Source organism: Stigmatopora argus, chromosome 15 (assembly GCF_051989625.1).
Source record: "Stigmatopora argus isolate UIUO_Sarg chromosome 15, RoL_Sarg_1.0, whole genome shotgun sequence".
NCBI classification, from domain to species: Eukaryota; Metazoa; Chordata; class Actinopteri; order Syngnathiformes; family Syngnathidae; genus Stigmatopora; species Stigmatopora argus.
The window spans coordinates 165,872-193,857 of NC_135401.1; the positions used below are offsets into that span (position 1 = coordinate 165,872).

The window sequence follows — 27,986 nt, forward strand, 5'->3', positions numbered from 1 at the left end:
GTGTCTATCATGCGAAGCGAAGCGAAGCGACTGTTCCGCTTGGACCGAGAGAATGGATTTCCCAGGGTGCACCGCCATATGACGTAGCGTCCCACTATTGGCTCCTAGGACGCCGCCCTTTGGCTGACTTCGCCCCGCCTCCTGGCAGGGCCCCGGAGTCCAGTGCGAGTCAACACATGTCAAGCGGCGAAGATCTCGAGCACCAATCATGGCGTTCAACCTGAGCCGCGGCTTCTGTGACGTCCGCCAGAGTTTGCGTCGCGGTCGAAAACTTCTGGCCGAGTCCGTTCGAGGAGCCGCTCGGGAAACTTTTGCGAGTGCGTCTCACGACAAGAATGTTCCACTTGGGGATTCCACTTTAGCTTCCCCCGAATCCAACGCCTCTGCCAAAATACAGGTAATAACTCTCATGACTGTCATTACTCTTGTTTCATGATCACCGTGGTTGGGGGGGATGCTGGAGCATAACCCAGTTGTCGTCGGGCAAAAGGTAGACTAGACCTTAGGCTGATCGCCAGTCAGTCGCAGGGCACACAGAGATACAAACGACCAATCATACCGCCGCCACCAGCGGGAATCGAGTCCGCGCCTGCCCGCACCAAAGTCAGGTGAGTGAACCTCTACCCTACGAGGTGGTTCACTGTGGACGGTCAAGTTGGATGCCCGCGGGCAGGGCAAGACCAGGCTAACCTCAGGTGGATGTGGGCTAAATTAAAACTGTGACAAAAAATAAAAATAAACACGAGCCAGTGAATAGAGACGTTGAAATATCGTCACCGTGATGGACTCGAACGCAACACCCTCCAATGTGCTCGTGAGTGGGCGCCGGCCGGCCGGCCACAGTTAGGCAATGTCACTAAGCTGGTTAAACTCGGAAGTGGGGTGCTGTTACATTGTCGTCTTATTGGAGAAAGTGTAAACACACTCGACATTTTCTCCTCAATGCACAAAAAAAGAAATCCTGCATCATATCAGTGGAGCGTTGTGAACATTTTGGCACCTCTTGTAATGAACCTTTTGTATACACACCTCTTGTAACCAAAGACCGACCGAACATTTAGAGGTTAAGTTATAAATTAGCCCATCATCATCCGTCGAGCCCGGCTTACTGAATAAGTACACTATCCCCAGTGGAATTTTTGCTTTTTGAAAGATTGTCTTTGTGTCTCCCGAGCGCGCAAAACCAATGTCATGGCGCCGGCGCCGGCGAATTCCTGCCATGAAGACTTTGCGCGTGTGACCAAAGTCTTGCTTTGGCCTTTCTTTTCAAACAACCACTATATAAAAGTGTTTGGCAGGCAAAGGTCGCCGTCAGAGCCCATCGCTTAAATGATTAGCCAGCTTTTCGCCGAGCTGCCGTCGACGCTTCCGTGTTTTTTTTGTTGCTCGGATGAGTCGAGCGAGTTCCGCCGCAGCGAAAGTCCAACGACCGAGACCGTCTTATCGCCAACTTATCGATACGCCGCTCACGCGGCTTCTGTCGCGCCAGTGTAAAAAAGACATTTCACGGGGGTTTAAGCGCAGAAAGGTCACGCGTTTGTCACGACGAATCTCTCGTGGTGTGTCTTTTTCTTTCGGGAGGAGGTCCGAGAGGCCCCCGCAACCCCCGCCTTGTTCCTGACGGACAACTTTGGCCGCAGACACAACTACTTGCGCATTTCCCTGACGGAGAAATGCAACTTGCGCTGTAAGTCCACACTTTTGGGATCATTGGAACCCGGGACTGTCCCCGGCGGCGACTCGATGACTGGAAATGGCGAGCCGTCCTTTCCGTCCTTTTGGTCAGGTCGCTACTGCATGCCGGAGGAGGGCGTGAGGCTGACGCCGAGGGACCGGCTTCTGACCACCGGCGAAATACTGACCCTGGCCCGCCTCTTTGTCCGAGAGGGCGTCGACAAGATCCGACTCACCGGAGGGGAGCCGCTCATCAGGCCCGACGTGCTGGACATCGTGGGTAAGGCTCCTCCGGTAAAGCGCCTCCCCCCGCCGTTTGTTTTGGGTCGGTCGGTCTGATCGCCCACGGCCTTTTCCTACTCTGTCGTGGCGGATGCAGCCGAATTGAGGAAGTTGGAGGGTCTGAAGACCATCGCGGTCACCACAAACGGCGTCAACCTGGCCAGGCTGCTGCCCCGGCTCAAAGAGGCGGGCCTGGACCTGATCAACATCAGCTTGGACTCGCTCGTCCCGGCCAAGTTTGAGTTCATTGTCAGGCGAAAAGGCAGGTTTTCTTTCTTGAAATCTCATTGTACTTGTGACCGACCATCGGCGTCGGCGAAGCCAGTCAGCCCCGTTGAAACTTTGCTCATCTTCATTTGCAGGCTTCCACAAGGTGATGGAAAGCATAGACAGGGCAATTGAAATGGGCTACGACCCCGTCAAGGTGCACTTTTGTCTCTTTGTTGCGGGCTAACCAAGTGGCTAACCAAGTGGAGTCCACATGTGCCTGTCTTAATTCTCTGTCCTTTGCTCTTTCACTCATTGGCGGCTTCGGGTCCAATCTAGGTCAACTGCGTGGTGATGCGAGGCCTCAACGAAGACGAACTGCTGGATTTCGTGGCTCTGACGGAGAAGAAGCCCCTGGAAGTGCGCTTCATCGAATACATGCCGTTCGATGGTAGGTCTGACCGTTGACTCAACGGAGGCTGGATGACTTCGTAGTAGAGCAGTGGCGTGTCGCCAGGCGGCTAACCTCTGGGTTCTCGTCCCTTTTCAGGCAACAAATGGAACTTCCAGAAGATGGTGAGCTACCGAGAGATGTTGGATGGCATTCGACAGCGGTGGCCCGACCTGGAAAGGCTTCCCACGGGAAAGTCGGACACGGCCAAGGTGGCACTTTAAGTCCTCTTCTCCGACGCTCTTCCCAAAATGCAGTGCGATTGACCCTTGAAATCCCGTCCGCGTCTCCTGACAGACATTCAAGGTGCCGGGCTTCCGAGGGCGGGTGGGCTTCATCACCTCCATGTCGGAGCATTTCTGCGGCTCGTGTAACCGCTTGCGCGTCACGGCGGACGGCAACCTCAAGGTAAACAAAGACCCGTAGAGTTTTTTGTTGTTGTTGTCGCAGCCGCCGTAACACGCCTCGTCTTTCAGGTGTGTCTGTTCGGCCGCTCCGAAGTGTCCTTGCGAGACGCGTTACGCTCCGGTGCGTCGGAAGAACAATTGCTGCAGATCATCGGCACCGCGGTGGGCAGGAAGAAGCAGCGGCACGCAGGTGAAAGGCCGTCCGTCCGTCCGTCCATCCCCTATTCCGGCCTCCAGAGCGCCGTTAACCGAGTCGTGGCTTTTCAGGCATGTTCAACATCTCCCAAAGCAAGAACCGACCCATGATCCTCATCGGTGGGTGACGCTCCAGCTGGACAAAGTACAAAGTCTGTCGTAAGCTAATCCTCTGTCCAATCGCTGGACGGCTTGCCGACGGACTGCCAGAGAAATGCTTTCCGCTACTTGACCATTTTCCACGCTAGCAAATTAGCGAGCGGCTTGAAGAGCCCGCTCTGAGATCTGTGCTTTCTGGTGTTGCAGACCCTTCATCCGTCGCCGTCCCGAGGGCTTTCCACTTTGTCGCCGAGGGCGTGGCGGAAGAATCTCCGAAGCCGCGGCCCGGCGCCGAAGCGGTCCCCGAAAGAGCGGCGAGCCCCCTCCCCCGGACATCGGCGCGTAACGGAGCGCGCGACCGTCTCGACCCGTGGAAAAAGGCGCCGGCCTCGATTGGCGCGCTGCTGCGCCGGTCTGAGATGGAATTTGGCCACGCCCCACGCCGCTATCACACCAAAGCGGGTCGTCTGGGGCGCCCGCCGTTTAGAATCCCCGTAAAAACAAGAGCGCGCTCCAACCCGGCGGCGGACGACGGGGCGGCGGCCCGGTTGACGCACGTGGACGGCCGGGGGCGCGCGCGCATGGTGGACGTGGGCCGCAAGAGCCCCACGCGGCGAGCGGCCACGGCCGGCGGCGTGGTCCTCCTGTGCCCCGCGGCCTTCCGGCTGCTGCGGGAAAACCGCCTGGCCAAGGGCGACGCCACGGCCGTGGCCGAGCTGGCCGGCACGGCGGGCGCCAAGCGGACCTGGGACCTGCTCCCGCTCTGTCACCCCGTCGCGCTGGACCACGTGTCGGTGGACGTGCGCCTGGACCAGGCGCGCCGCGCCGCCGTGATCACGGCCACGTGCCGCGCCACGGGCCGGACGGGCGTGGAGATGGAGGCGCTGACGGCCGTTTCCGTGGCGGCTCTGAACGTCTACGACATGTGCAAGGCCGTGAGCCACGACATTGTCATCGGCGACATCAAGTTGCTGAGCAAGACCGGCGGGAAGAAGGACTTTGTGCGACCTTCCGCCTCCTGTGCGGCACCGTCAGCGCTCGCCGTCCACCAAAGCGACCAATAATAATGATAATAATAAGCGATCCCCAGCCTGCCCGAGGGTTTGAAGTTAGGTTGTGCATGAGGACGGACGGGGGCGTCGGCTTAGCTAAAGCAGCAAAGTATGCCAATAAATGGAGATAGAAAGGCAAAAATTCTCCAATAAAAGCCTTACCATACATCAGGGGTGGGTGGCCAAGTCTGGTCGTGGAGATTCGCTTTCCACTCTCTTTTCCATATCCACCTCCTCTAGCACACCTGAATCAAATGAGCAACTCATCAGCAAGCAGGCCGTCCACGAGCTCGATCCCGATAATTGGATTCAGGTGTGTCGGTGGGTTAGGGTGACATGGAAAAGAGACTTCTCTCCAGGACCGGACTTGGCCACCATTGCTAGAAATGGTCTTTTTTTTTTTTTAAATTATAGTATTCCGGCCGGCTTTTGTGTTTGAAGGAAAAAGCATTGATGGCAAGGGACAAAAGTTTATTGTAACCCTACAAAGGAGACAGGATGAAGGGGGGAAAAATACAAAAAAAAAAATGATAGCAAAAACCCATTGTCATTATTACACATTTCTCAATATTATCCACCGTACACGGACCACAGTTTATAAATCATATATTGAAGATATCATTCGTGTAATGCTGCGTGTACGTACAAAATAGAGTCAACTAAATAAGGCAAATAAATAGAGGTACAATTTACAGGAAAAAGTAACATTCCTCAATTTTTAATGGAGTTTTAGTTTCATCTCAAACATCAAGAAAGGTGTAGAAAATACTGTTTTTTTTCTTTCCGTGAAGGGTACTTGTTTTCAACGATAAAAAATACGGACTGCTCACAATTATACATCCTCAAAAAGTGGGTGCAATATTGTTCAGGCAAAGTGATGTATATAACACGGTGTTTTATTCATTGTTATTATTATTATTTGATCAATTTCCTGTCCAAAAGGTTATTTCTTGCACCACAGCTTGTGCACGCCTCTTTGTGAAAGCAGTTTGACACTGAGTGCACACTTGGACAGGGAACAAAACATTCCTTTTTTTTTTTTTTTTTTTTTTAAACAAGCCAATGTCAATGACACAGACAGATACGGTCTGCATCGTCCACAATCCCGTCCGTCTCCCATCCCTCTTTTTTTTCTTTTTCCGGCCAGCCAGCGGTCCAGCCGGAGTACCAATCACTTGCTCCTTCCTGTCCTCTTTTTTTTTTTTTTTTTAATTCATTCATTATTTTTTTTGCAGCACCCTTCGCAGCTCAAAAGAAATCAAAACCTCCAAAACATTGCAAATGGAAACGTCCCATGTAAAAGTGCATTGAAAAAAAAAAAAAAAAGCTACCGTCGTGTCCTTCCGTTGGATTTGCACGTGTGACTCAGCCAGTCAATGGCCAAAACCAAATGAACCTCCAAAACAAAAACGGGTGGGTGTAATAATACTGACGCAGTAAACAAGGTGGGGTTAAAGCTCTGGATGACCCGTCAAGTGGAAAGAGCAGAAAGCGGCGTTTAAATAGAATAACGGTCAGCGGCGCTACTTTCGGAGATAGGAGAAGTGAGGGGAAAAAAAAAATTATATTACAGTATGGAGAAGCTAAAGTAGGGCATTTGTGTCTGGGATCCGGCCATTATTGACGACGGCGGCGGCGGGCAAGAGTCCATGCTTGAAATCAGTCATTTGCATCCACCAGCGGCACCGCGCCGCGCGCAGAGAGGAACGAACGCTACCGAAGGTTCCAGGCACTTGGAGGTCAACACGCGCTCAGAAGAAGCAAAGCCGGGAAAATAGCACGTTTTCTCTACCGGTCGCAAAAATGGACCCCAAGTGCTAGTGGGGTCAAGTGCTTTGCCATTGTAAGCCCCCCCCCCCTCCTCCCCCACTTCCCACTGTGCTACTGACTATCAAAGCCCATCGGAGGCCACAACTATTCTGGCGCTCTTGCAAGTGCTTTAAAACAACACGTTGTGCAAATCATACAAACACATTCACTGCCATTGTCGGAGCTAGAGGTCCAAACCCATTTGACTAGTGAAGAGAGAAAGAGAGAAAGAGAGAAAGAGAGAGAAGAGAGAGAGAGAGAGAGAGAGAGAGAGAGAGAGAGAGAGAGGACGGGGGAGGGGTCATTAACGTCTAGGGCCGTCAATGGCAGTCAAATAAAATGAAATACAATGAATCATGACTTCAGGAAATGATGGTTGAGTTTGTGCCAATGTTGTTAAGTCCTCTGCTCTCTTCATCGAAACAACACCCTCTAGTGGCCAGAAAGCAAAGTACTAGTATTGCAGCATCCAGCATCACATTTAAGGAGAGTTTGCAAATGCATATTAGATCACTTCCAATGGCTACAATTGTTGGAAATAGCATATCCGTCGGTGGTGGCCCAAAGTTCAAACGGACGACGGACGAGGAGGGCCGCAGTGCAAACGAGACCAAAAGAAAAGGAGAAATTCATCACTCCATTTGAGCGAGCGTCCAACCACAAATGGCAAATATACAAAACTCTTTTAATAGGAATCGTGTCCGGACGCCGGCTCTTTTCCCATTCTCCCCACGTTCTTTCGCTGGCCGGCTGGCTGGCCGGCCGGGGAGGCAAGAGGAAGCCGCGAGGGAGGGCCGCCGCGGGCGGACAAGCTGCTCAAAAGTCAGCCGAGAACGTCACGGCGTTGGACCCGCGTGGCGTCCGCCCGGCGTCCACGTGGCGCTACGGCGGGACGGCTCACGCCGGGAAGACTTTTGAATTTTTTTTTTTTCTGACCTCTTTTAGTAGTTGACTTTTGTGACGGCCCGTTCCCGGGCGTTGGCGGCGTTGGCGGCATTGGCGGCGTTGTCCTCGGCCAGCTGGTGGACGGAGCGCTTGCGGTTGCGTTTCAATTTATTCAGGTCCTTGTCAAAAACCTCGCCGGAACGCAGGGCCGACACCAGGTCGTCGAATTCCCCTCCCGCCTCGTCCGAGCCGCCGCCGCCGCCGGCGCTCTTCTTGGAGCGCCGTTCTCGCTCCCGCTGCTCCTTGAGCTGCAAAGCCAAAAGTAATACAAATAAAAACCATCATTTGTGAACGGAAAGGGCGCCACGTGCAAATGACGACGGCGGGCGGGTCTCACCGCGGCCTCCAGACGGGCCCTCCTCTCCTCCTCGTCTTTGCGCCGCCGCATGTTTTCCAGGTCTTGGCGGGCCTCGGAGAACGACTGCAAGAAGGTGTCGAAGATGCCAAAGAACTCGTCGGGCTGCATCCTCCCTTCGTCCTCCCCAAAGTGCTTCAGAGATTTGGCGAACTGCGCGCAGGGTGGCGGTCAGGTCAATGCACGGGTGGAAAGCCCTGATGCTCACCGGGCTAGCCAGCCCGCCAAGCCTTTTGACTCAAGCCCACCTTGTCCTTGGCCTCGCTCAACTGCTCCTCCAGCTCGGAGAAGCCGAAGCCGGCCACGGTGATGAAGTCGCCGATGACGGCGGCGAACTTATCCCCGCGCTCCCGACTCCCGCTCTGCTGGTAGTGCAACTCCTGGCGCCGGAACCACAAAAGCCAGCGCGCGTCAGCGCTAGTCTACGCCGCCGGGCCGGGCTAACGATAAAAACGTCAACTCACCGCCTCCAGAGCCTTCAGTCCACTTTTGATACTGTGCACCTCTTTTTCCAACTCGGCCAAACTGGAAAGGAAAAGAGAACACGTGAATATTTCTTTGTTTTTGAAGAAACCAAATGTCCTCCGCGAACGGCGTTTTGAGCCATTGGCGCCAGGATGGGAGGTGACCGAGAACTCACTTGACTTTGGCGGCCTCCGGTACGCTGTTAAGGTCCAGCTGGATGTGCAGCGTGTCGGGGTAGTTCTTCTCAAAGATCATGATCAGGTAGTGCAACATGGTGATGCTCCTGGCCAGCCGGGCGGTGGAAAAAGACAAAAACGTAGGGACGTTTAGGCGACGTTTCCTCCAATGCGCGTAGGCGGGCGTAGGAGGAGGAGCTTCCGCGGACGTCACGGAGCTCGAGGCTTTGTTGACGCCATGGGTGGCAAAGTGGAGGAAGTCACCTGTCGATGCTGGACTTGGTGTCGACGATTTTATTGAGGCTGGAGACCTTGAAGCCGTAGGCGTTCCCCCGCTGGCCCTTGTTCATGAAATTGCCGAAAGCCAGGACCACCTCCAGGATCTGCGTCAGCCTCTTGCTTCGGACCACCTCTCTGGAGGCGTTCAGGATAGCTGAGCGGGACCATCCGGGAGAAAGTAAATCGAGAGAAATGCTACGGCTAAGCGCTACGTGAGGCCCAAACGGGAAAACACACACACACACACGAGCTAGCCGGCGTTCCTTTTCTCACCTTCCACTTTGGGCTTGGTCTCAGCCAGGCGCTCGGCAAATTTCTTCTTAAAGAACAGAGCTTGCAGTCGGTGCTGGTAGTGGTCAATTCTAAGAGGAAAGCAAAATCCAAAAAATGGGGGCAAGTTGGAGCATTGGACCACCATTGGAGCACCTTAGCCACGCCCTCCTTTTTGGGCGTACCTGCTCATTTCAAAGAGAAAGCGATCTGCTCGGGCCATGCGCTCCAGCTCGTGTTTGTGCTCCTCCAGGAGATCCACGTCGCTCTTTTCCGGGACAAATTTCAGCAACTACACACACGCACATAGAAAGAGACCAACCACTCACTCCGAGCCGGCCAACCAACCAACCAACCAACCAACGGGGCGCAATGCCATCCCTTGGGAGCCAGCGTTTTCTCACCTGCTCCAGCATGTCTTTGGCCAACTCTTCTCGCTCATCCATCTCCAGGATGGCCCTCTTGATCTCCTCGTTGCTCATTTTTAATCTAAACAAACATTGAATTGAATCGAATGCTTTTCTCGTCCGTCCCCGTAGCGCAGACACGACGCCCTACGACCTACTTTGAAAGGAGGATGATACAATTCTGCGCGCGCCGGCCGTCGATCACCGACAGCTCCTTGACTTTGCGCGCGCTGACGTAGATGTCGTCCATGGAACCCGTCTCCTTCTGCGGGGAAGAAAGGAAGAGGTGAAGGGAGGCGTGAAGAGTTTGGGCTCTCGTTAAACCACGTGGGACCGCCATGATGACGGAGAGCGACGAGGAAGAAGAACTCAAGAGTGGAACTCACCTGCTTGAAGGATTGGTTGGCGAGCAGGTCCTGCCGGGGGGCGAGCGCCGAGACACAAAAAAACAACACATGCGCGGTGGATTAGCATAGTGCCGAGCACAACACGCAGCTTGTTTTGTCACTTTGGGCCAAACGCAAGATGACAAAAGAAATGGGCCAGAAAAGGCCTTTTCTTAGAAAGTTGCCAAGCCACAAAGCCAAATGAGCACTACGAAAGGAAGGAACGTGGGATGCGCAGAACGCGCAGAACGCGCGCACGTGCCGTGGACGAGCATTGAACGAGGCATGCACCATCTCGACACCAACCTGCTGTCTCTGATAGGCCGAAAACATTTTCTCGATGTCCTTGAGGTCAAGAATCTTGAACGGCTTCAGGTCGTCGATATCGTTCCAGATAGTGCCGTTGATCATGTGCTGATGGAGACCGAAGCGCACAAAAATTAATGCTCTCACCGTGGCACACTTTTTGGGGGAAAATGGATTGGACGCCGCAAAATGGCTCACCTCTCCTAGTTTAGCCCAGTTGAAAGATTTCAGCGGATGCGAAGGCTGAGGGATGGACTTGGAGCGAAGCGTGTTGGCCGAACTCAGAGAGGCCGGCGCGGGGGGAGGCGGGATTCCAAAAAGGGGAGGGGCTCCCGGCGGGGGAGGCGGGGCGCCGGGCGGAGGAGGGGCGGGCGGGACCGGTGGACGGTTGAAGGCCGGCGGTGGCAGCGGAGGAGGCGGAGGTGGAGGTGGAGGAAAGCCGCCGCCCCCCGTCGTCATCGGCGGCGGAGGAGGCGGAGCCGACGGGGCTCCCGGGGGAGGCGGCGGGAAAGCCGTCGGGACGCCCACCTGCCGGTCAAAATCAGACAGAGTAAAATACGGCAAAATCCCAAATGCAAGTCGTCCACCTACCGCCACGCAGTCGTTGATTCGCGTGGAAAGGTCCAGGACTTGCTCCCGGGCCGAACGGAGCTCCACGCCCTCACGCTGGAGTTTATCCTTCATCTTGTTCAGAGTCTTCATCATGTCTTCCTTTTCCTGAGTTTTGGTCTCGCACTCTCGCTCTTTTCGCTCCAGTTTGCCCAGCAGCTCCAGGTGATCTGGAAGGACGGATGGACGGACGGACGGACGGACGGACGCAAGGCCACAACAACAAAAAAACGTTACGGCGTCCAAAAGGGCCAGCCGGCGCCATCGACGGCGCTTTACCTTTGCGGAACTTCTCCGCCTGGTCTCGCCACAGTTTCACCTCGTTCTCGTTGACCAGCCTGGGGAACACCGACATTTCGGATTTAAAAAAAAAAACAGATAACTGGGATGCAAATGCAGTCCAACATTGTCAAGCCTGGACATTGGGCTCAGGGCCATCATTTTGGACCGTGAGCCCAGCGTTTGCCCAGAATTGACGCAGAGGCCACAGACTGCGCTGCCCAGTTAAGACGCATTTGGGGGGGTGGTTCAATCCGTTAAAGTCAACCATTGGGCTACTTTTGGTGGTTAAGCGCAGAAAATTAGGAAGCCGCTGGAAAGCCAAAAGGCTGTTATTGTTAATAAAAGGTGGGGAGCTATTTGGGCCAAAGACTTGAGTAAAACCTGGAGTATCGGCTGGAGCCTTGGCTGGAGTTCAGTTGAGAGAATACAACAACAAAAAGATGTCACTAACAGAGTAGAAACATTTCAAATGCTAAGCAATTGTGGTCATTGCACCACGCTAGAGAGAGTACAGGGATTCCACGCCACGCCACGCCACGCCACGCACGGAATGCAAGCATTCCAATGACGTCGGCGCTCGTCCGAGTCCAATTCAAATGATAGGCATGACATTCATTCCTTGTCCTTTTTGAAAAGGATTGCCCGGAATAGAATGCCGCCGCCATAGAGACAAAATCTCTGGACTTACATGCGAATGATGTTTTTAACATTAAAGTTGTCCAGGGGGGAAAGGTCGGGGTCCTCCCCCTTGTCATCCTGCAGGACCAGCTGCTGAAGTATCCGGTCCAGGAGCTGCCAGTGATGCGTGGCGCTGCCGACGCGCTTATCTGAAAAGTCACAACAACGTTTTGCATCCGACGCCCGCATTTTGGACACATTTCAAGAAGGAGAAGGAGAAGGAGAACTTACACGGCATTTGGAGGCAGTGCTGAAGGATGGAGAGGAGGTGCGGGTAGGCGTCCGAGTGGCTCAGCTTCTTTTTAACCAGCTCAAACATGGCGCCGGCACTTTTGGTGTCCACGTGGCTCTGTTTCAAAACAGTGGCACTTTGGTCAAAAGGTCAGGTCAGGTGGCCCCACGGCGGCTCCTCCAAGGTCACGTGGCGTGGCCCCGCCGCTCCTCCCTCCCGTGCTTACCGTGTCAAACCTCTTGGCCAACTCCGAGTCGTCCTCGTTGCGGACCATCTCGAAAAAGTCCAAGTGCCTGAAGGAGGAGGGGGGTGAATGGTCGTCACGTCACAAAAAAAAAAAAAAAAAAAAAAGGAGGAAAGAAAGCCAGGCCGTTGGGCCGCCGGGTGGGGCTCACCGATCCAGGGTGGCGTTTTCGTGCTCTCGGAGTTTGTCGATGACCGGCTGGATGCCCAGCATGAGGAATTCGTACCTCAGGTGGAGCCGGAACTCCAGGTTGTCCTGGGTAGGGGCAACGAATAAATCACGGGGCGGAACCGGAAAACGTGCCATCGTAACTCGGTCGCTGACGTCTCACCTCTCCCGCTCCGGCGTTGAGCACGGCGTTGATGAAAGACATAATGGCCGTCTTCAAATTGACCTCGTCTCTGTAGTGCCCCGTGCTCCGATCCAGCTGGTTCAGCAGGGTCTGCCAGGGGGAACGCCGGAGGTGAGAAAACGTCACCGAGGTCGGGCCCCTGGCACGTCCCCGTCCGTCCCCGTCCGCCGGTCCCGGTCCCGACCCCGTCTCACCTGAAAACGAGTCCTTTCGGCGGCGTACTTTTGGTAGTGGGCCATGGCCCTCAGGACTTTCTTGTGGCCGTCGGGGACCAGGCAGACGGCGCCCAGGATCTCCAGCACGGCCACTTTGGTCTTGACGTTCTCCGTGCGCAGGCTCTGCGAGATGGTGTTGATGCTCTGCGGGTGGGCCAGCACGTGGGCCCGCCCCTGAGAATTGTTCATCAGCGCTTTGATGCAGCCGATGAGCGACGTGTGCACGCGGCTCTCCGACGTCTCGTAGTCCATGCTGCGCAGGAAGTTCAGGAGGCAGGTCAGGCCGTCCAGTTCGATGAAGCGCGTCACGAATCTGACGGACGGAAAAAAAAAAAAAAAAAAAGGTTACGGAGAGTGAAAGACTGGTCCCCCAAAAAATGGCCAACGCCGTGTCGGTTGCTTCCTAAGCGTGACTTACCTCATGGGCTGAGTTCGAAGGGCCGTCTTCAGGTCTTCCACCACCTTGTTCCTCATTTCCATTTCCTCCTCGTCAAAGGCAAACAGGGTTTGCATCTGGAGACATGATGAAAACAGGCCGCCGTGTCAGGACGGCCAATTCCCTCAAAACTACCAATTTGGTTTTGGAGTGAGCCGGACGGATTGATTGACGGATAGACAGAAAGATGGCGCCCCGAAGCGTTGATCCCCGACAATAAGATCAACTCATCCAATTGTTCAGGGTTCCAAGGCGTTTGCAAAGTCAGGAATAAGGATTTCCCAGACGTGAGGCGTTTTTTGGCTGTGCTGGGCTAGCTCATCTCGCCGCCGGCCGGGACTTGGAAGCCCCCCCCCCCCCCCCCCAAAATGAGCTCATCCAATAAGCGGGCTACTGAACGAGGACTTCTCCCACGCCGGCCGGCCGGCCAAGACGGCACGTCATGGGCCGACAAATCAACTCCAAATGATGTTGGCGCTCTCTTGACGAGATGCCGTCTGCGGAGGGAGAAGCCAATCCGGTAGCTCCTCCTTTCCATCATCATCATTCTTTTCACCCAGCTCTACTACTTTCATTTTATTTCCTTTCCTACTGTCACTTTGGCTTCTGCGTCATCGGAGCGCCTGCCATTGACGGAGACTTCCTTTAAACGAGGGGGACTCGCCGCCAACGGGTCCATTTGCCACCGGACCCAACGAGTTTTGCAGCAGCCAAAAGCTTTAAAAACTCCAAGCGACACCACTGAATTGTTGTTTTCGTTGGTAAAAAAAACAAATCAATTGGGCTATTCAGCTATTCAACTTTTCCTTGTAAAAGTGGCCTGTTTGTCATCAGAGTGTGGGAGAATGCTGGGGTCGCTCGGAAGGAATTTCACCATGTCGGGAGGGGGGCGTGGCCAAGGAAAGGGGGAAAATAAAAACCATAAACTCCTACTTGGATCTGGAGGCAGGAGCACAGCTGACATTTGTCAAGACTGTCATTTAGGCAGGAAGTACATTGACTGGCAGTGAGTAGCACAAACTTACGGCAGCCATGGAGTTGATTCGGTCGATGTAGTAGTCCGGCCAGCTGGTCGCCAGCTTGTTGGGGTCCTCTTGTTCCTAACGGGGGGGACACGAGAACCAGTCAAACGTTGAGTGGACTCCGGATTTGGAAACCGACGGTGACGGAAGCCAAGCGTTAGCTATGTCTGAGCTTTGGCCACGTAAATCGGTTTGCGACGTATATCGGCCTGCTATTCAAGCGCCGCCGGCCGGCCGGGAACGACCGGCCGGGACCGACCGACCGGGGGAGGAACAAGGGAACTAGTGTTTGTCGCGTCGCAGACAGGATGGAGCAAACAACATTTGGCATTTCCAATGGTCGCCGTGCTGTCCTTTCAGAAGGACGACACGGGGCCAAACCGCGGTGGCTTCGTGTTTAGAAACGCACCAAACAACATTTCACATTGGTCCGATTAAAGCGACGGATGATAAAAAAAAAGCAAAAATTGAAAAACGGGTTTCAATGGGAGACTTTTTGTAGACATTTGGAATCATCATGATTTGAATTTGGGGCATCCCCAATGAAAAATAGCGCTGAAAAAAAATGGAAAACCTTTGCTGCTTAATGAGGAATAATCCACGCACGCACACATGCGAGTTTCCCCACGAGACCCGCACGCACACGCACGCACGCAGTGCCATTTTTTTCTTCTTCTTCTCCCGATAAGTAATTGAAGCCTGCTGCGCAAGCCGCAAAGCAGCACGCGTTGACTCTTTTTCCGATAGAATGTCAGAGCCCATCGGATCAGCTAAGCCCCGAGCTTTAGCCCCGTGCAGGAAGGGGGGGGTTGGGGGGGGGGGGGGGGTGGGGGGTTTACCCCCGGCCGGCATTCTACGTCCGACAACAACAACAACAAAAAGGAGGCAAAAAACAAGGTGGAGAGCGTGCGTGACTCACCTTCTTTTTACTGCAGTAGATCTGCCATTTCTTCTCATCGGGCAAAGCGAACATGGCCTCTCGGTTCTTATCGCTCAAATCCAACTCGTCCTGCAACGAGACGCATTTGGCCGTTACGAGGCTTTCCCATCCATCCCAAACGACAACACGTACATCCTGCATTTAGAACAAGAACCTAAAGGCTTGGCCCTGGCTGAACGGGGTCAAAGGAGCAAATATGGCATTTGATAGGCCGACACTCTTTGTCTCCAGAGCGAGGGCTCAAGACATGGTGGCTTTCTCTTTGCTCCTTTTCAAATGCCTACGAGCCCAGGAAATGAGGCAGGAAAAGCTTCGTTTGGAGAGGGTGCAGATTGTCCCATCCATCCGCCCCAGGCCATGCACAAAAAGACTACACCGGCGGACGGCTACACACGCCATCCCTTAGGCCAAAGGTGGCCAAGTCCGGTCCTGGAGAGCCCCCGTCATCCAGTCCAGTCCAGTCCCTCCTCTAGCACACCTGAATCAAATGATCAACTCATCAGCAAGCTGTCCACAAGCTCGATTCCCATCCAGACGATTTGATTCAGGTGTGTCGGTGGAGGGAGATATGGTTTACGGACCGGAGACCGGATAGGGGGTCTCCGGGAGCGTCCTGGGAGTTGGCCGGCCACCCACCCCTGCCTTAGGCCTCTCCATTTAATGACTGATATGGAAGAGAGGGAGAGATAGCTGGGTGAAAAAAAAAAAAAAGGAGTCAAGTATCCGTGGAATGCCAGATTCCAGCCCTTAGCGGACGTTCCTATTTACTTAAGGGTTTTACGTAACGCTTAAACCGGGGAGAGCTTTAAATGGTAGAATGGCCAAAGGAGCAAAACAGAAGCTGTAAAGGTGCTCGCTCCATTGCCTCACCAATTGGCTTCTGTAATTACAGGTACATTGGACTCGTGTGTGTTTGTGTGTGTGTGTGTGTGTGTGTGTGTAGTGGATAGAAGACATCCTCTTTTTCTTGGACTTTTCTTCCAGTTCCCTTCATGTGAAAAATGCCTTTCCGATGCGGATTTGCGTCACACGGCCTCCCCTCGTGACCTCCCAGTCTTCTGGCGCTCCGACCAGCAAAGAAAACCAAATAGTTCTCCGACTTGGCAGACTTTGCGCAACTTTGTCTTGAGCTTCTCCGCCGAGCCAAACCAAGTGGAGCCGCTCCATTTGGGAATTCATCTCAAGCAGAGCTAATATTTGTACACCTGCTGCTCCAAAGGCAGAAGAAGGCATACCTTGGGCTACCCAGAGCGTTTCGATTGGACGCGGACGGTCCAGTCATGTTACAAATGAAAAGAAATATTTTCACGGCAGTCACGTGCACGCCGACGGACGGACGGACCTTATCGTTCAATTTCCTTTTTGGCCCAATCGGCCAGCGGTGAACTTTAACGACTCCAATCCTCCGATGCTTTTTTCCCCCCCTCCCCAATGCAAACGGGATAGAAGAAGCTGGATGGAAATGCGGCCACTCACCACCAACTCCGAGAAGCGCGCGTTGAGTTCCTCGGCGGGCGGCATGGGGGCGCTGAATTCCAGGAGCTGCAAGGGCACGGCGTCTTTCAGGTTGATCTCCAGGGGCTCGCTGGCGCCGAAGCAGCACAGGAAGCCCAGGCCCGCCCGGGTCCTCTTCCTGGGGGGCATGGCCGCGCTGCGCTGCGCTAACGCTAACGCTGGAGTGGGAGCCCACAGATTCGGGGAAGCCGCTATCTCGGTGGCATGATCTGGAGAGAGAAAAAACACACAAAAAGAAGAGATGAGACCGTTGGTTGGTGCGCAAGAGGTCCCGGAAAACATACGTGGACTTTACAGCCAGTAGTGCTCGGCTAAAGCGGCTTCGTATGAATCTGGCCTCACACAGATTCACCTAGAAACTATTATTACTTACATTTAAAAAAAGGGAGCGAAAGTGCCGGCAAAACCTTGGAAAAAGAACAATATGAATTTTTTTTGGGACGCCCTTCATTTTGTGGAGGCAGAGATGTGACAACAGAGACGGACGGCACCCTTCCACAAAGGCCGCCCTTGTCCGGGAGGTACAATGGCGCCTCCTCCTCGCCTCCTCCTCGCCTCCTCCTCGCCTTTCACTTTTCAATAGAGGAAACGCAGCTCGCGAGTCAACGGCAACGCCACAGAGGATTTCCTCCAGGCGACAAAAACAATATGGGCGGTCATTGCAAAAATTGGAGAGAGAAAAAGGCAAGAATGCAGAATTGACGTGACGTCGAGCCCTCCTAGGGAGACAAAAGTGTTGGCCACGGAGGCTATTGGAGCGCGAGGAGATACTTGGGGGTGCTGGAGTGCAGACTGAAACGGTTTCAACTCGTGACTTTCACGAGCGGACGCGACAACCGGACCGGAAAGATCCATCGGGTAGCGTATTGATTCTTTTCGAGGTGAGCCAGCCAGGAACGGACGACATGGACGGCAATTTGCGAACGCCGTCTACCTCTTGACATTCTGTGAGCTCAAGTCATCGTCGTTTCTCTCGCTCTCAATCTGTCGAGCGGAGGCGTCCGTGGCCAAACTAAAAATAGAATCAATAGCTAGCCGGTGAATGTTTGATGAAGGCGCTCGCTCGGCACCGAACGCCCGCTCGCTCACTCACTCCGAGGGAAGAATTGCGCGTTGGAATTGTGGCCTGTTCAAATGGCTCCTTGGCTTGGGACACTTCCTGTGCGTAGGCTGCAAAGAAAGACCTTTTCTCCTCGCTTTGCAAAGGTCGCTGACGGGATTCCACATCCATTCTCTCGTGCCGCTATTCTCCGTGTTCTCCAACCGGTCGACTGCCCTGGCCAAAATTCCCATGTGGAATGGGGCGAGCCTCCATTGGTGATCCTCACTTGACTCTGAGCCTAATCACTTGGGACACGGATAACTTGACCCTAGACGGCCCACCCGCAAGGGGGGGTCCCATTCGGTGGTGACGACGCCTACGTTCAGCTTGTTTCTTTTTAGTGATGCAGAAACGACCCGATGAGATGGTTAAAGAGCGGAGCGGGCAAAAGTCCAGCTTAACGTCAGCGCCCCAAATGAGACGGCCGACTCCAATTCCCGAGGCGTGACGCCACCCTACTATTCTGGTGTGGAGCTCGGCGCCAAGACGGACGACGTTGTCCGTGGGACGGACGTGATTACGCAGACAGACGGTGCGCTCCTCCGTCTGACCCTTGGCCTTTGGGAGGTGACATTTCAGGAGATGCTTGTCACGCAGGCCCCCCACAGTAAGATGGACTTCCAAAAGACATAACGACACTTGGACCAAATTGGAATGGCCGGCCGGCCGGGATTGCCTACGTGCTTGTTCAAAGACGTTTCGGAGGATCGGAAACCCCATTAGCAAAACTCCCTCCCAATCTCCCTCCCTTTCCTTCATCCACCCACCCCCACCGTCCGGCCCTTTTTAGCCGCCGTAATTGTTGCCACTGGGTCAATTGTTTCCTTCCAATCCCACAATCCCACAATCAGATAGAGGCTCTGAAGAGCGGGCACGTAAAAAGCACCCCTTCCACCGACGTTACCCGAATAAAGTAAGGGGGGGAAATCCAAGTGGGTGGATGTGACTTGACTTGCAATTTAGACACAGTGGCTAACACTGGACATTCTTTTATGAAGCCAAATTGGAAGTTGGCGTTGCTTAGTAGCTGCCAAAAGAGACTCCGTCGTCATTCCCGACTCGTCTCTCCGCCTTCCGGCGGATTTTGGCCCGTCTCCATTTTTGAGGGCCAACCCCGTGCGTCTGTTTTGACACAAAACGTCAAAGTTGAAGGCTTTGCCAAAGCACGGAGAAGCCCCCCATGTATACGCCGCTTTATGAAGACGCTGCCATTTTAAATGTCGGGCTACTCAACGATTTAACGAGCCGTCGGAATTCTCTAGCCTACTTGAAAACAAGCGAGCGAGCGAGCGATGCGGGGCCAAGAGGCTAATCAAAAGGAAATAACTACAACAAGCCACTGGGAAAAGAAGAAGGGGGTGGGTGGGAGGCAGATGCCATGTTTTGAATCCTCCCTCCCCCCTGAGATGTTTTTAAATGTGGTCAAGTTTGATTCAAGAGTCACTTCCTGGTGTGTGGAAGGCTCGGTCAGTAGTGGGGTTTGGCTTTCATGTGCTAAAAACAGTAGGAAGACCTTCAACTGGAAGAAAGCTATTAGAGGCTGCTTGCAAAGTCACAACACATCCATACGTATTGACAACGACAGACATCAAATCCAGTTGGCCCACCTTGGAACAATGGGTCCAAATGGATTGGACGCCGCCGGCGACGCGCCAACCGGGCCGGTCCTCAAACAAAGATTGGATGGCGCCTGGACCGAGCGGGCTGTTCTCACATGGCCCAGTGTGAGGTCAGCAGCAGCAGCTGCGACGGCGAGGACAAGGGGACTTGCGGGTTATGCCTGGAATCCCGCGCTAGGCCCATTATAGGCACACAAATTGGGCTAGCCCCTACGAATGGACCCACCTACCCACCGCCACTTTTTTCTTCTTTTTTAAATAGCCTAAAGCAATACGACACTTATTGAGGCACGCCACTCCAAGAGGGCCGACGCGTCCAAAGCCCCACAAAGTGGGTCACGGGCACAATGGTGTCAGTCAAAGTGGGGACTTCCCACCAAGGACACAAGGCCTTCACATCTATTTATTGGCGTGCCGGTCTTCTGCGCTTGGACTCGAGCGCTTGACGTCCAAAATGCAAACCCCAGCGTCATCCGTCCCACCCAAATGATCATTTTGAAGGAGCTTTTGGCACGTGTTCCCAGCGCACACTTTGCTCAAGGGTCTCTCGCCGGAGTCACGCCAACTTTCCTCACTCTCCGGCTCCTCCGCAGAGGGCCCTTCATACATCAATCATGCTCAATAAAATATGAAAAGGCCCAAGAGTGCCGACGGCAGCGGCCCGAGTGAGTGTGAGAGAGTCCTCAACGTTCACGGCAACGTGGCGCCGTACGCAATGCCGTTTTGCCAAAATGCGCCACGGGGGGAGACAAAGCGGCAACTGGAAAATGCCACCAGATGCGGCTTTGGGCCGACGGACGGAGACGATGTCCATGCTTCTTCTCCAAGACGCCGCCTCTTCTTCCCACCTTTAATCATCAGCCCTCTTTGCTATGGGCTTTAAGAGTAACACGCCGGTACTTTGGACGCAGTAGGTCAATGTGGATTTAGGGTGGGAGTGGGCCCTTTGTGATACGTACAAACATGCTATTTGTCTGCTTTTTTACCAGATGGAAAAAAAAAAAATAAAGAATCAAGATGGTTGCCAGATGGTCATCTGTTATGTTGTTTTGCTCCGAAAAGATGGTGTCATTTGCCACTTTGATGTGCAAAGGATGGAAATTGTCACTACTCACTCCGTAGAGCCAGCTCTGAATGGAAGCCATTTAAAGGCCGGCGCAACGAACGACACCCACGTTTACTAGCGGCGCCGTTTGCATTTCCCCCCCGACGCCCGTGACGGGAACCGACTGCCGTATTTCCACATAAGTGCACCTGGGCAGCTTTTTCCGCTCTCGTTGGCATTTTCCGCTTCCTCGGCAAAACAGAGAAAGCGATTCCGACGACGACGAGCGAGCGTGGCGGACTTTTCGCCGGGAAGGGGGGGCCCCCATCGTGTTTTGGTGGGGCCAGCGGGCAGGTTCAGAGGTCTAACCCACACCGATTGGCCGCCCGCTAACGATAGGAGGCCACTGCAAAAACAGATGTTTGATATACCAAATTAGGACTTCCGTCAAGACGGCGAAAGGAAGGCCAACTTGAGAAGAAGAAAAAATGGATGAGTGGGGGGCCTGCTTCTTTTTCCAGATGCTTCTTCCATTGGAAAAGATGTTTTTCATATGGCTCCGGCAATACTAAGTGCCAACGAGGGAAGCGGCAACAAGGCACTCCATTTCAGTGCTGACATTGGTGGCAAAAGTCCAAGCCAAGCATTCCGGGGGGGGTGCTTGGCCAAAAGGGAAGTCCAACCTGAAAATACTGGCAATACTGTAAATGAGGTCTTTCCAATACTTTCCACTTTAAATGTTTTCACCTCCCAAACATCAAGCGCACAGAAGAAGTAAATACGCCACAGTAGTCTTGAGAGACAAGAACATCTGGAAGACATCTGCCTGCTGCGGCGCACTGCGGCGCGCTGCGGCGCCCCCTGTCAACAGGTGCAAAACTGCTCGGGCTCTTCTGACCTTTTGATTGAGCTTCGGTCTGGCGCAACGGGCCACTTTACTCTTTGAAAACACTCTTACCGTTAAACACTGGAAGCACTATAGATGCTGGAGGCATGGAAAAAATATATATATTCCTTAAAAATAGGAGGAAACAAAGGGTCAAGCGTGGAGTGAAGGCATCCGTTTTGGTGGCGTACAATAAACAGCCATTGTTCTCAATTCCACGCAACTATTTGAACGGAGAGCTCGGATCGCTCGCTCGCTCGGGCCAACAATTGTTATCCCGTTGCGCCGTGGAACAAAAATGTTGCACTTTTCTTTGCTGCGTGTTGGCTTCCTTCCTCCTCCTCCTCCTTCGTATGTTCTTCACAATGTTTGGCTCGCGAGCCAAAGGGGTTGAACATTGAAGTCAAGGGTTGGCGTGAGCGAGCGTGGCTTTAGAGCAGCCTGCAGGGGTGTCAAAGCGGTCCTCAAAGGGCCGCCCGCCGCAGTGGGTGCAGGTTTTCATTCCAACTCATCAAGAGGATACCTTTGGCAAGTGTAATCAGTTCATTCAAGTCAGGTGCTACTTAGTTTAGAAGACACCTGATTGGTTAAAATGTCGCCACTGGATCGGTTGGAACAAAGACCAGGACCCACTGCGGCCCATAGGCGGAATCGCTTTGACACCCCTGCTTTAGAGGGTGAGATTTAAAAAAAAAAATGGATTTCAATCTTCCCACACAACCACAGCCAGTGGATTCTCTGTTACCAATCCAAATTGTAACAACGACAACGCTAAGGACGCCAAAAGAAGCCGCAAACAAGACCATTTTAATGGCGTAATTGAACGACCGAAGACGGCGCTTGATCTCATGTACTTTTCGACCGACCGAATGCACATGGCTGGGCGTCGTCATTTGTCTTTTAATCCAGTTGACAGTAGGTGCAACTGATTCCGATGAAGTGGAAAATCTAGCTTAATTCCCATGAACTAATAGGATTTGAGAACGTGGCTGGATTTTCAGTGCCTAAGTTGATAGCCATCCCGTCGCAAGCCATTCTTATTTCAGGCAATTAGTACGCACCACTTGTGGCCGCGAGGTTGGAACCGTGGAGCTACAGGGGTGCGTTGGATCAGGATCGGAGAAGGGGGGCTTAAGCTGCCTCATCGTCTGAAATGGCGGCAATGGGGCTTGCCTCAGGCTAACCCTGCCTCAATACCATTTTTACAGAGGAGCGGCTTGCGAGGAACGCTAAGGGTCACCCGGTGTCCACATGCCAAATCTAACCTGTGTACATGATAAGGAAGAGGAAAAATGTGGCAACGGCTTTCCTCGCTTCCCATCTGCAAAACCGAGGAGATTGGAATAAGGGGCACTTTTGACAGGAGGCTATATCATGCACGACATTAACGATGGCCGTCGTCGCCTCGGGGAGGACGGACGCTCAGCGCGGCTAAACGGCTAATTGGTACGCTAGCGCGCCGTACAAATAAACACCTTGCTTTTCAAGGGTCCATTGGAAGCCAGCCAGCCCGTTGGAGATCCATCTGCCTCTCCACCACCGGGATAAAAGCCAAAGAAGGCATTTTAGCGGGGCTCTCCGGAGACAGCCTTCTATTCAGCAGGCCTCTGAATGCTTTAGCTGTTTCCAACCCGGCAGGCCGGCCGGCGGTCCCTCGCTCGCTTAAGAAAAAAAAGAAAAAGAAGGACCGGCGTTGAAGGATCCCGGGCCGGGCCCCATCGTTCAGATCTACGTTCGTCTGTTTTGTTACTTGATAGCCAAAAAACGGAGCCGTTTGTCATCGTTTTTTTTTATGGCGACCGACGGCACTCGCTCGCTTGTCGAGCGCGACGAGATGACCGCGACCGAGCGTCACCATTTGGTCGAAAGTCGCTAGACGACGGCGTGGGTTTTAATGAGGCCATTCCATTGAGCTTCGTTATACGTTACCACAACAACAACAACAACAAAAAGCCTACATCCAAGCTTTGGTAAAAAGACTTGCTCTGTGGGGAGAGCAATAGAAAAAAGCGCAATCCCAAGCGCTACGAGCTAACAGAGTGACATCCGTGCGTGGCTGCGCATCATTCTCAATCCAAAGTGATTTATTCAAGCCAAGCGTTACTTTCTACGCGCTATCGTCTCTTGCCGGGGCAGCAGCGGAGAATAAATAAAGCCGGCGCCTTTTCGCTGCCTCCGGAATGGAAGCGAAAGGGTTGCTAGGGGAGAAGAAGCCAGAGAAACCACGGACGCTCTCTGCGAGTCGAGGGGGGGGCGTTGTGGGGCCTCCGGGGAAAAGACGGACGCACCAGAGAGCCCAGCGAGGGGACTCTCGCCAATGTCGGGGAATTTTCCCACAATCAAACACAAACCAATTCACACGGGGAAGAAAAAGAAAAAACAAGCCAGGAATGAGGAAGAACTGACGCTTACAATAACACAGGGAAACCAGTTTATGACCATACTTATGCCCAGGCTAAAATGCTGTCATGTTCATTTTTTTGTTGTTTTTTTGCATGTGCAAACTGAGAGGAAAGCAGAGCACCCAGAGAAAACCCACTCATGCCCCAGGGACAAACTCCAGGTCGGAGCCCGCTATGGAATCCTGGATTTTCTAACTAAACTCTAAACTGTAGCGGTGCCCCTGCGGTGCCTTTCTCAATCAAAATCATCTTTCAAGAGCCATGACATCTTGAGGGGAAAAACCGTATCTGCATGCCTCGGTTCCAGCGCCTGGGCGAAAATCTTCAAACTTCCTTTTATAGAAGTAACCCCCACCACGCGGGATATTATAAATAAGAAGCAGGAATGCAGAAAGACAAGAAATAAACATGCAAGCCGCTCTCTCTCTCTCTCTCTCTCTCTCTTATCTCCACCCAGCTGTGCTGTTTAGAAGATGATGTCACACGGGCAGGCATGCCGTGTTAGGGTGCAAAAAAAGAAGAAAAAGAAAAAGGCTTCCTAGAACTTGACACGGCCGGTCAACGCTGACCTTAACTTGTCAGACACCTGATAAAGCAAATAGTTCTTAAGACCCAAATTGCCTCTTAAACCATATTAGCTTCATTGCTAACTCTCAGAGTGGAAATAGGGTTATTATTCCAGATAGAAGAAACCAGGAGGTTGCCTCAAAATGGCCATTTCCATTCCCAGTGCAAACGAGCGGCGAGAACATTTGAAATAAATAAAAGGAAACCATGATTAGTATTTGTATATTGTCACCATGATTCTTCTTTTTTTTTAATTGTATGTGAGGAGCACGAGGCTAGTTGCAGCGGCTCCAACTTGAAGCGCTCCGGTCAGCGACACGGCGAATTTCAGATGCTGGGCCAAGGGGAACCCGTTGGCCACCGTTGGCCACCGTTGGCCACCGTTGGCCACCGTTGGCCACCGTTGGCCACCGTTGGCAAGACAACGTTGCGGGCTTGACGTGATGGATTTTTGATAAACTATTCCACATGTGCGGCGGATGGCGAGTGAAAGGGCCGCTTTGTGCTCAGCAAAGTATCAAGCGTAAGCGTCCCAAATGGAAGCCCCAACCAATCTGTCCTCCTATTTGTATACCCAGAGAACCAATGTACTCTTTCTCTCTCTCTCTCTGGAGAGCAGATTTTTTTTTCTGAGCTTCAGCGCGAGGAGGCGGGAGATCTAAGATGGGATGTTCTGCTCTCAACATTACCCAAAACGGCGCCCCAAGTGTGTTTAAGCCAAGATCGCGACGACAAAGAGCGGGTCGCCAGGGCTCGGCTTGAAGATTTGAATGGACCGCAGTCTGGAAATGGTTAAGGCGCATCTGGGGGTAGAAGAGGGGCACTCGGAAGACTGAAGGGCGAGAAAAAGCGGGTCGCTGTTGGTTGGTCCGAGTCCCCTACCATGTTATGTAACGGACCACAATGTGTAAACAATGTTTTCCCATTCGGGAGGACCAAAATGGAGGCTCACGGCCGACCGAGACGCAATCTTTGGCTCTTCAATTATTAACGTGCGACGAGATTTTCACTCATAACAACAATACAAAACAACATGACGCTGCACTACGCCAGGATCCCTTTTTGGGGCCAATCCCAAGTCATTCAAATAAAAGGAAGTAGATCATTGATTCTTACACCCCAATGGGTCAAAATGTTTTCATAAAAAAAAAAAAAAGAACGGTAACTCTCCATCGTTTCAGTCACAACTGGAAAAAGTGCCGATTTTGGCCAATCTACTGAAATGCCGTACATCGGCCAGATCGCGTAAGCATTTGTACGCCAGCGTGTGGCTTCCTGACGGACGGCTCGGGGACACTACGGTAAAACTCCTCTTCTGATATTAGTGCGAACGTACGCTATGGGAATGGGAAAATTAGTGGAGGGAGGGCGCCAGAAATACAGTTGCCTGATGCTAAAATAATAAAGCCGAGGACCATCCGCTTTGCTATTTTTGCCTGCACTCGTAAAGTTAAAGTCAGGGTGTTAAGAGTTAGCTTTGGACAGGAGGTCATAAACACCGCCGATGACTAAGGACTGGGAGGAGGGGCCAGGGGGGGGGCGGTGGTTTGGTGGGCCGGGGTGCCGGGGGCGGGGGGTCCTTTGCTAACAGACACAACACGCTGTGTCTGGAATAAGATTATGCCTTAACGGCTAATTACTAGCAGATTTCTTAGCCTCCGTGCCAGAGAAGCAGCAGTAAACATGCAAGCAAGCCGCCAGGCCAGCCAAGCCAGCAAAGCCAGTGCGGCCACGCCGGCCCGGCCTGGCCCGGGCCGGAAATTCGAATTAGCGAGACGTCGTAGGCGCTCGCCGTGACTAACGACCAAAGTTAATGACACGTGTCGTCTCCGTGATCACAAAGGACGCAAAATGCTCGCCATGTCGACTGTCTCAAACAAAAAAAGGCTTTTTGGGGGGTCCGTTTTTGGTCAATTGACATATTTCGGCAAAATGTGGGCTGGAATAAGAATGGCAAACATTTGCTCAGCGTCCAGTCAAGCAAAAACATGGGCTCACAATGAAAACAGAGTTTTAACTTGGCTTCCGAGTCACCTCGACACCCCCGCTCATGTGCACTTCCAAAAGGTGATGCCAGAAGCGGCTCTCAAGTCAGCCAAGGGGCTGTGTTACTCTTGGACCCGACCTATTTTTCTTTCCTCTCTCGCTCGCTTGCTCTCCCTTCGGAAACATCCAGGTACTGTCGCTGGATGAGGATTTGTGCTGGATAATCAAAACATTCCACCTAAAAATACCGCTGCCAAAGTGCAGCTGCTCCGGATGAACCGGAGGGCAAAGCCGGCCGGCGCCGATACGAGACGCTATGTTCGTATGGGTTAAACCACTTGAAATGTTTTGCGCCACCTCGCTTGGAATCCGCCGGTCCTGGCGGACAAAAAGAGGAAGACGTGGGATTCCGGCCGGGGCAAGCCAGCCAATGTCAGAGGTTCAACGAAGCCGGCCTCCCAAACAACAGTCTGGATCCCGTGGCCAGATGCGCTCTATCGCCGGGCACGCCGCGCCGTTTGTAAGCCGGCCCGTCCGATCCGTCGGTCGGCCGAGCCCCTGGGCGGCGTCCGTTGGCGCTGCGCCGGACGGGCAGATGTTGGGTGGGATTAAAGGGCTCATGATAGCTCCCCGTCCTCTTGCACTGGTGCCCATTGCGATTTAAGCGCTACGGAGGCCAACGCAGACACGCTGAACGCGTTGCTATTTTTGGAAGCGCCAAAACAAAGCGCGCTCGCCTTGATCCATTTCTGCCAGCGTGAAGAAAGGAAGCGCAGGAATTGTCATGGCTTCGCCATTCCCCGAATAAGAAGAACGGGAGCCTTTACAGAGATCAACACGGACGATTATGGCGAAGGGGCACTGACACGGACAGCATTTGCCGGATTTTTTGCATTGACAGGACAAGAACGGTTCAGGCATGGCCTCTAGCGGCCCACAATCATTGGACCTAGAACACTATAGCCTACATTCCTATTCTTTGACACACAAAAAATGTAGTGTACATGATGAGGCGTGGTTGCTCCCATCCACCGAATGAATGGTGGATTTGCTGTCAAATCATTCCAAGCTCCATGACACTTTCTGTCATCATCTGTCCAAGCGGTCTACAAGCGGCTTTCCTTCAACCGATAACTCGAGTCGTCTTAGATTTATGATATAATTAGTGTGAAATGGTGGTTTAGAGAAGTGATAGGAGGCCGGCAACACGACTGACAGGTCACAATTGTGCTACGGATCGATAGGGAGGCTGTAGAACGCCCTCTATGGGTACTGGGCGGAACTAGGTCCCATTTCGACGCGTTAGAATCCCATTGAAAACCCACTCCCATGAGCAAAGGCATCTCTTCGGCGTTCCACGAGATAGAGGAAAAAAAGAACCACAAAACGAACGAACAATCCGATCGCCAATAATAATGATGATGATGATGATGATGTTCGTATAGTGAAGCTAATGTCACTAGCATAGCGAGACGTTTTTCTTTGAAGAGAGCTAACGTTGGCATCCTCCGAACACGAAAGCTTCAAAGGATGTCGCGTCACACAGCTGTTGCACAATGCTAACGATTTCATTGGATTGATTTGCTTTGGTGTTTTTTTTCTCCAACTCTAGAGTGGCCTGAATGCGATGAGCTAAAGCATAAACGGTGTCAAGCGAGAAAGCGTTTGGTTACCTGCAACACCAACGTGCGTCAATTGCAGCCTCGCTGGAGAAAAGAAGAAGAAGAAGAAGCGCAAAGCAGAAGACAAGAAATCAAAGAGGTTGCTTACCGATTGGGCGGCTGACGGAGAAAGCGGATTGTGGATGGCGACGGTAGTGATAATCTCTAATAATAATAATAATCCCTTGATGTTGTCGTGTCGGCGGGCGGGCGGGCGGTCGTGTTCACGATGCGGTGCGTGCGCTGAACGGGCCGCTCATTCCACAGAATGATGTTGGGCTGCAGAGGCAGAGGCAGAGACAGAGACAGAGGCTCTGTCTGTCAAAGTCGCTCGGAAACGGCAGCACGGCGAGCGATCGAGGGAGCGAGCGAGCGAGTGGTGCCACGCCCCCTTATCCCTAACTCTCCAAGCAAGCAAGCAAGCAAGC

At 53.0% G+C, this 27,986-nt stretch overlaps 2 protein-coding genes across 7 annotated transcripts; one reads left to right on the forward strand and one right to left on the reverse strand.

Moving 5' to 3' along the window:
* The first annotated feature begins 35 nt into the window (after positions 1 to 35).
* On the forward strand, positions 36 to 5,327 carry mocs1 (molybdenum cofactor synthesis 1). Of its 4 annotated transcripts, none has more exons than XM_077620344.1 (11): positions 36 to 397; positions 1,585 to 1,687; positions 1,787 to 1,954; positions 2,054 to 2,218; positions 2,319 to 2,380; positions 2,503 to 2,614; positions 2,714 to 2,826; positions 2,912 to 3,022; positions 3,091 to 3,211; positions 3,289 to 3,336; positions 3,523 to 5,327. In XM_077620344.1, the coding sequence occupies exons 1-11, from the start codon at positions 209 to 211 to the stop codon at positions 4,377 to 4,379; spliced, it is 2,049 nt and encodes a 682-aa protein (XP_077476470.1). In that variant the 5' UTR covers positions 36 to 208; the 3' UTR covers positions 4,380 to 5,327. The 4 variants fall into 4 exon arrangements, with proteins under 4 accessions (XP_077476470.1, XP_077476473.1, XP_077476469.1 ...); XM_077620347.1 differs by having other exon boundaries at positions 1,582 to 1,687; positions 3,289 to 3,375; positions 3,523 to 3,671; XM_077620343.1 differs by having other exon boundaries at positions 37 to 397; positions 1,582 to 1,687.
* Positions 4,822 to 27,962, reverse strand: daam2 (dishevelled associated activator of morphogenesis 2). Of its 3 annotated transcripts, XM_077620342.1 has the most exons (26): positions 27,668 to 27,961; positions 16,252 to 16,499; positions 14,755 to 14,844; positions 13,839 to 13,913; positions 12,796 to 12,890; positions 12,357 to 12,690; positions 12,142 to 12,252; positions 11,962 to 12,065; positions 11,793 to 11,859; positions 11,566 to 11,683; positions 11,345 to 11,483; positions 10,654 to 10,712; positions 10,357 to 10,544; positions 9,964 to 10,293; positions 9,766 to 9,873; positions 9,460 to 9,489; positions 9,232 to 9,338; positions 9,071 to 9,155; positions 8,852 to 8,958; positions 8,670 to 8,758; positions 8,382 to 8,550; positions 8,117 to 8,224; positions 7,941 to 8,001; positions 7,725 to 7,856; positions 7,459 to 7,629; positions 4,822 to 7,369 (listed from the first exon to the last, which is right to left on the reverse strand). In XM_077620342.1, the coding sequence occupies exons 2-26, from the start codon at positions 16,417 to 16,419 to the stop codon at positions 7,118 to 7,120; spliced, it is 3,297 nt and encodes a 1,098-aa protein (XP_077476468.1). In that variant the 5' UTR covers positions 16,420 to 16,499; positions 27,668 to 27,961; the 3' UTR covers positions 4,822 to 7,117. The 3 variants fall into 3 exon arrangements, with proteins under 3 accessions (XP_077476468.1, XP_077476466.1, XP_077476467.1); XM_077620340.1 differs by having other exon boundaries at positions 9,964 to 10,544; positions 27,668 to 27,962; XM_077620341.1 differs by lacking the exon at positions 27,668 to 27,961 and adding an exon at positions 16,664 to 18,035 and having other exon boundaries at positions 9,964 to 10,544.
* Between the last annotated feature and the right edge of the window lie 24 nt (positions 27,963 to 27,986).

Excerpts from the sequence above, each read along its gene's own strand:
- mocs1 (XM_077620343.1), top strand. The coding sequence starts at position 209 with ATGGCGTTCAACCTGAGCCGCGGCTTCTGTGACGTCCGCCAGAGTTTG. Across the intron at positions 2,219-2,318 it reads GTTCATTGTCAGGCGAAAAG|GCTTCCACAAGGTGATGGAA; the intron begins GCAGGTTTTCTT and ends CTTCATTTGCAG. Across the intron at positions 3,023-3,090 it reads CGGCGGACGGCAACCTCAAG|GTGTGTCTGTTCGGCCGCTC; the intron begins GTAAACAAAGAC and ends CTCGTCTTTCAG.
- daam2 (XM_077620340.1), bottom strand. The coding sequence starts at position 16,419 with ATGCCCCCCAGGAAGAGGACCCGGGCGGGCCTGGGCTTCCTGTGCTGC. Across the intron at positions 8,959-9,070 it reads CCAAAGACATGCTGGAGCAG|TTGCTGAAATTTGTCCCGGA; the intron begins GTGAGAAAACGC and ends GCGTGTGTGTAG. Across the intron at positions 7,857-7,940 it reads GACTGAAGGCTCTGGAGGCG|GAGTTGCACTACCAGCAGAG; the intron begins GTGAGTTGACGT and ends TTCCGGCGCCAG.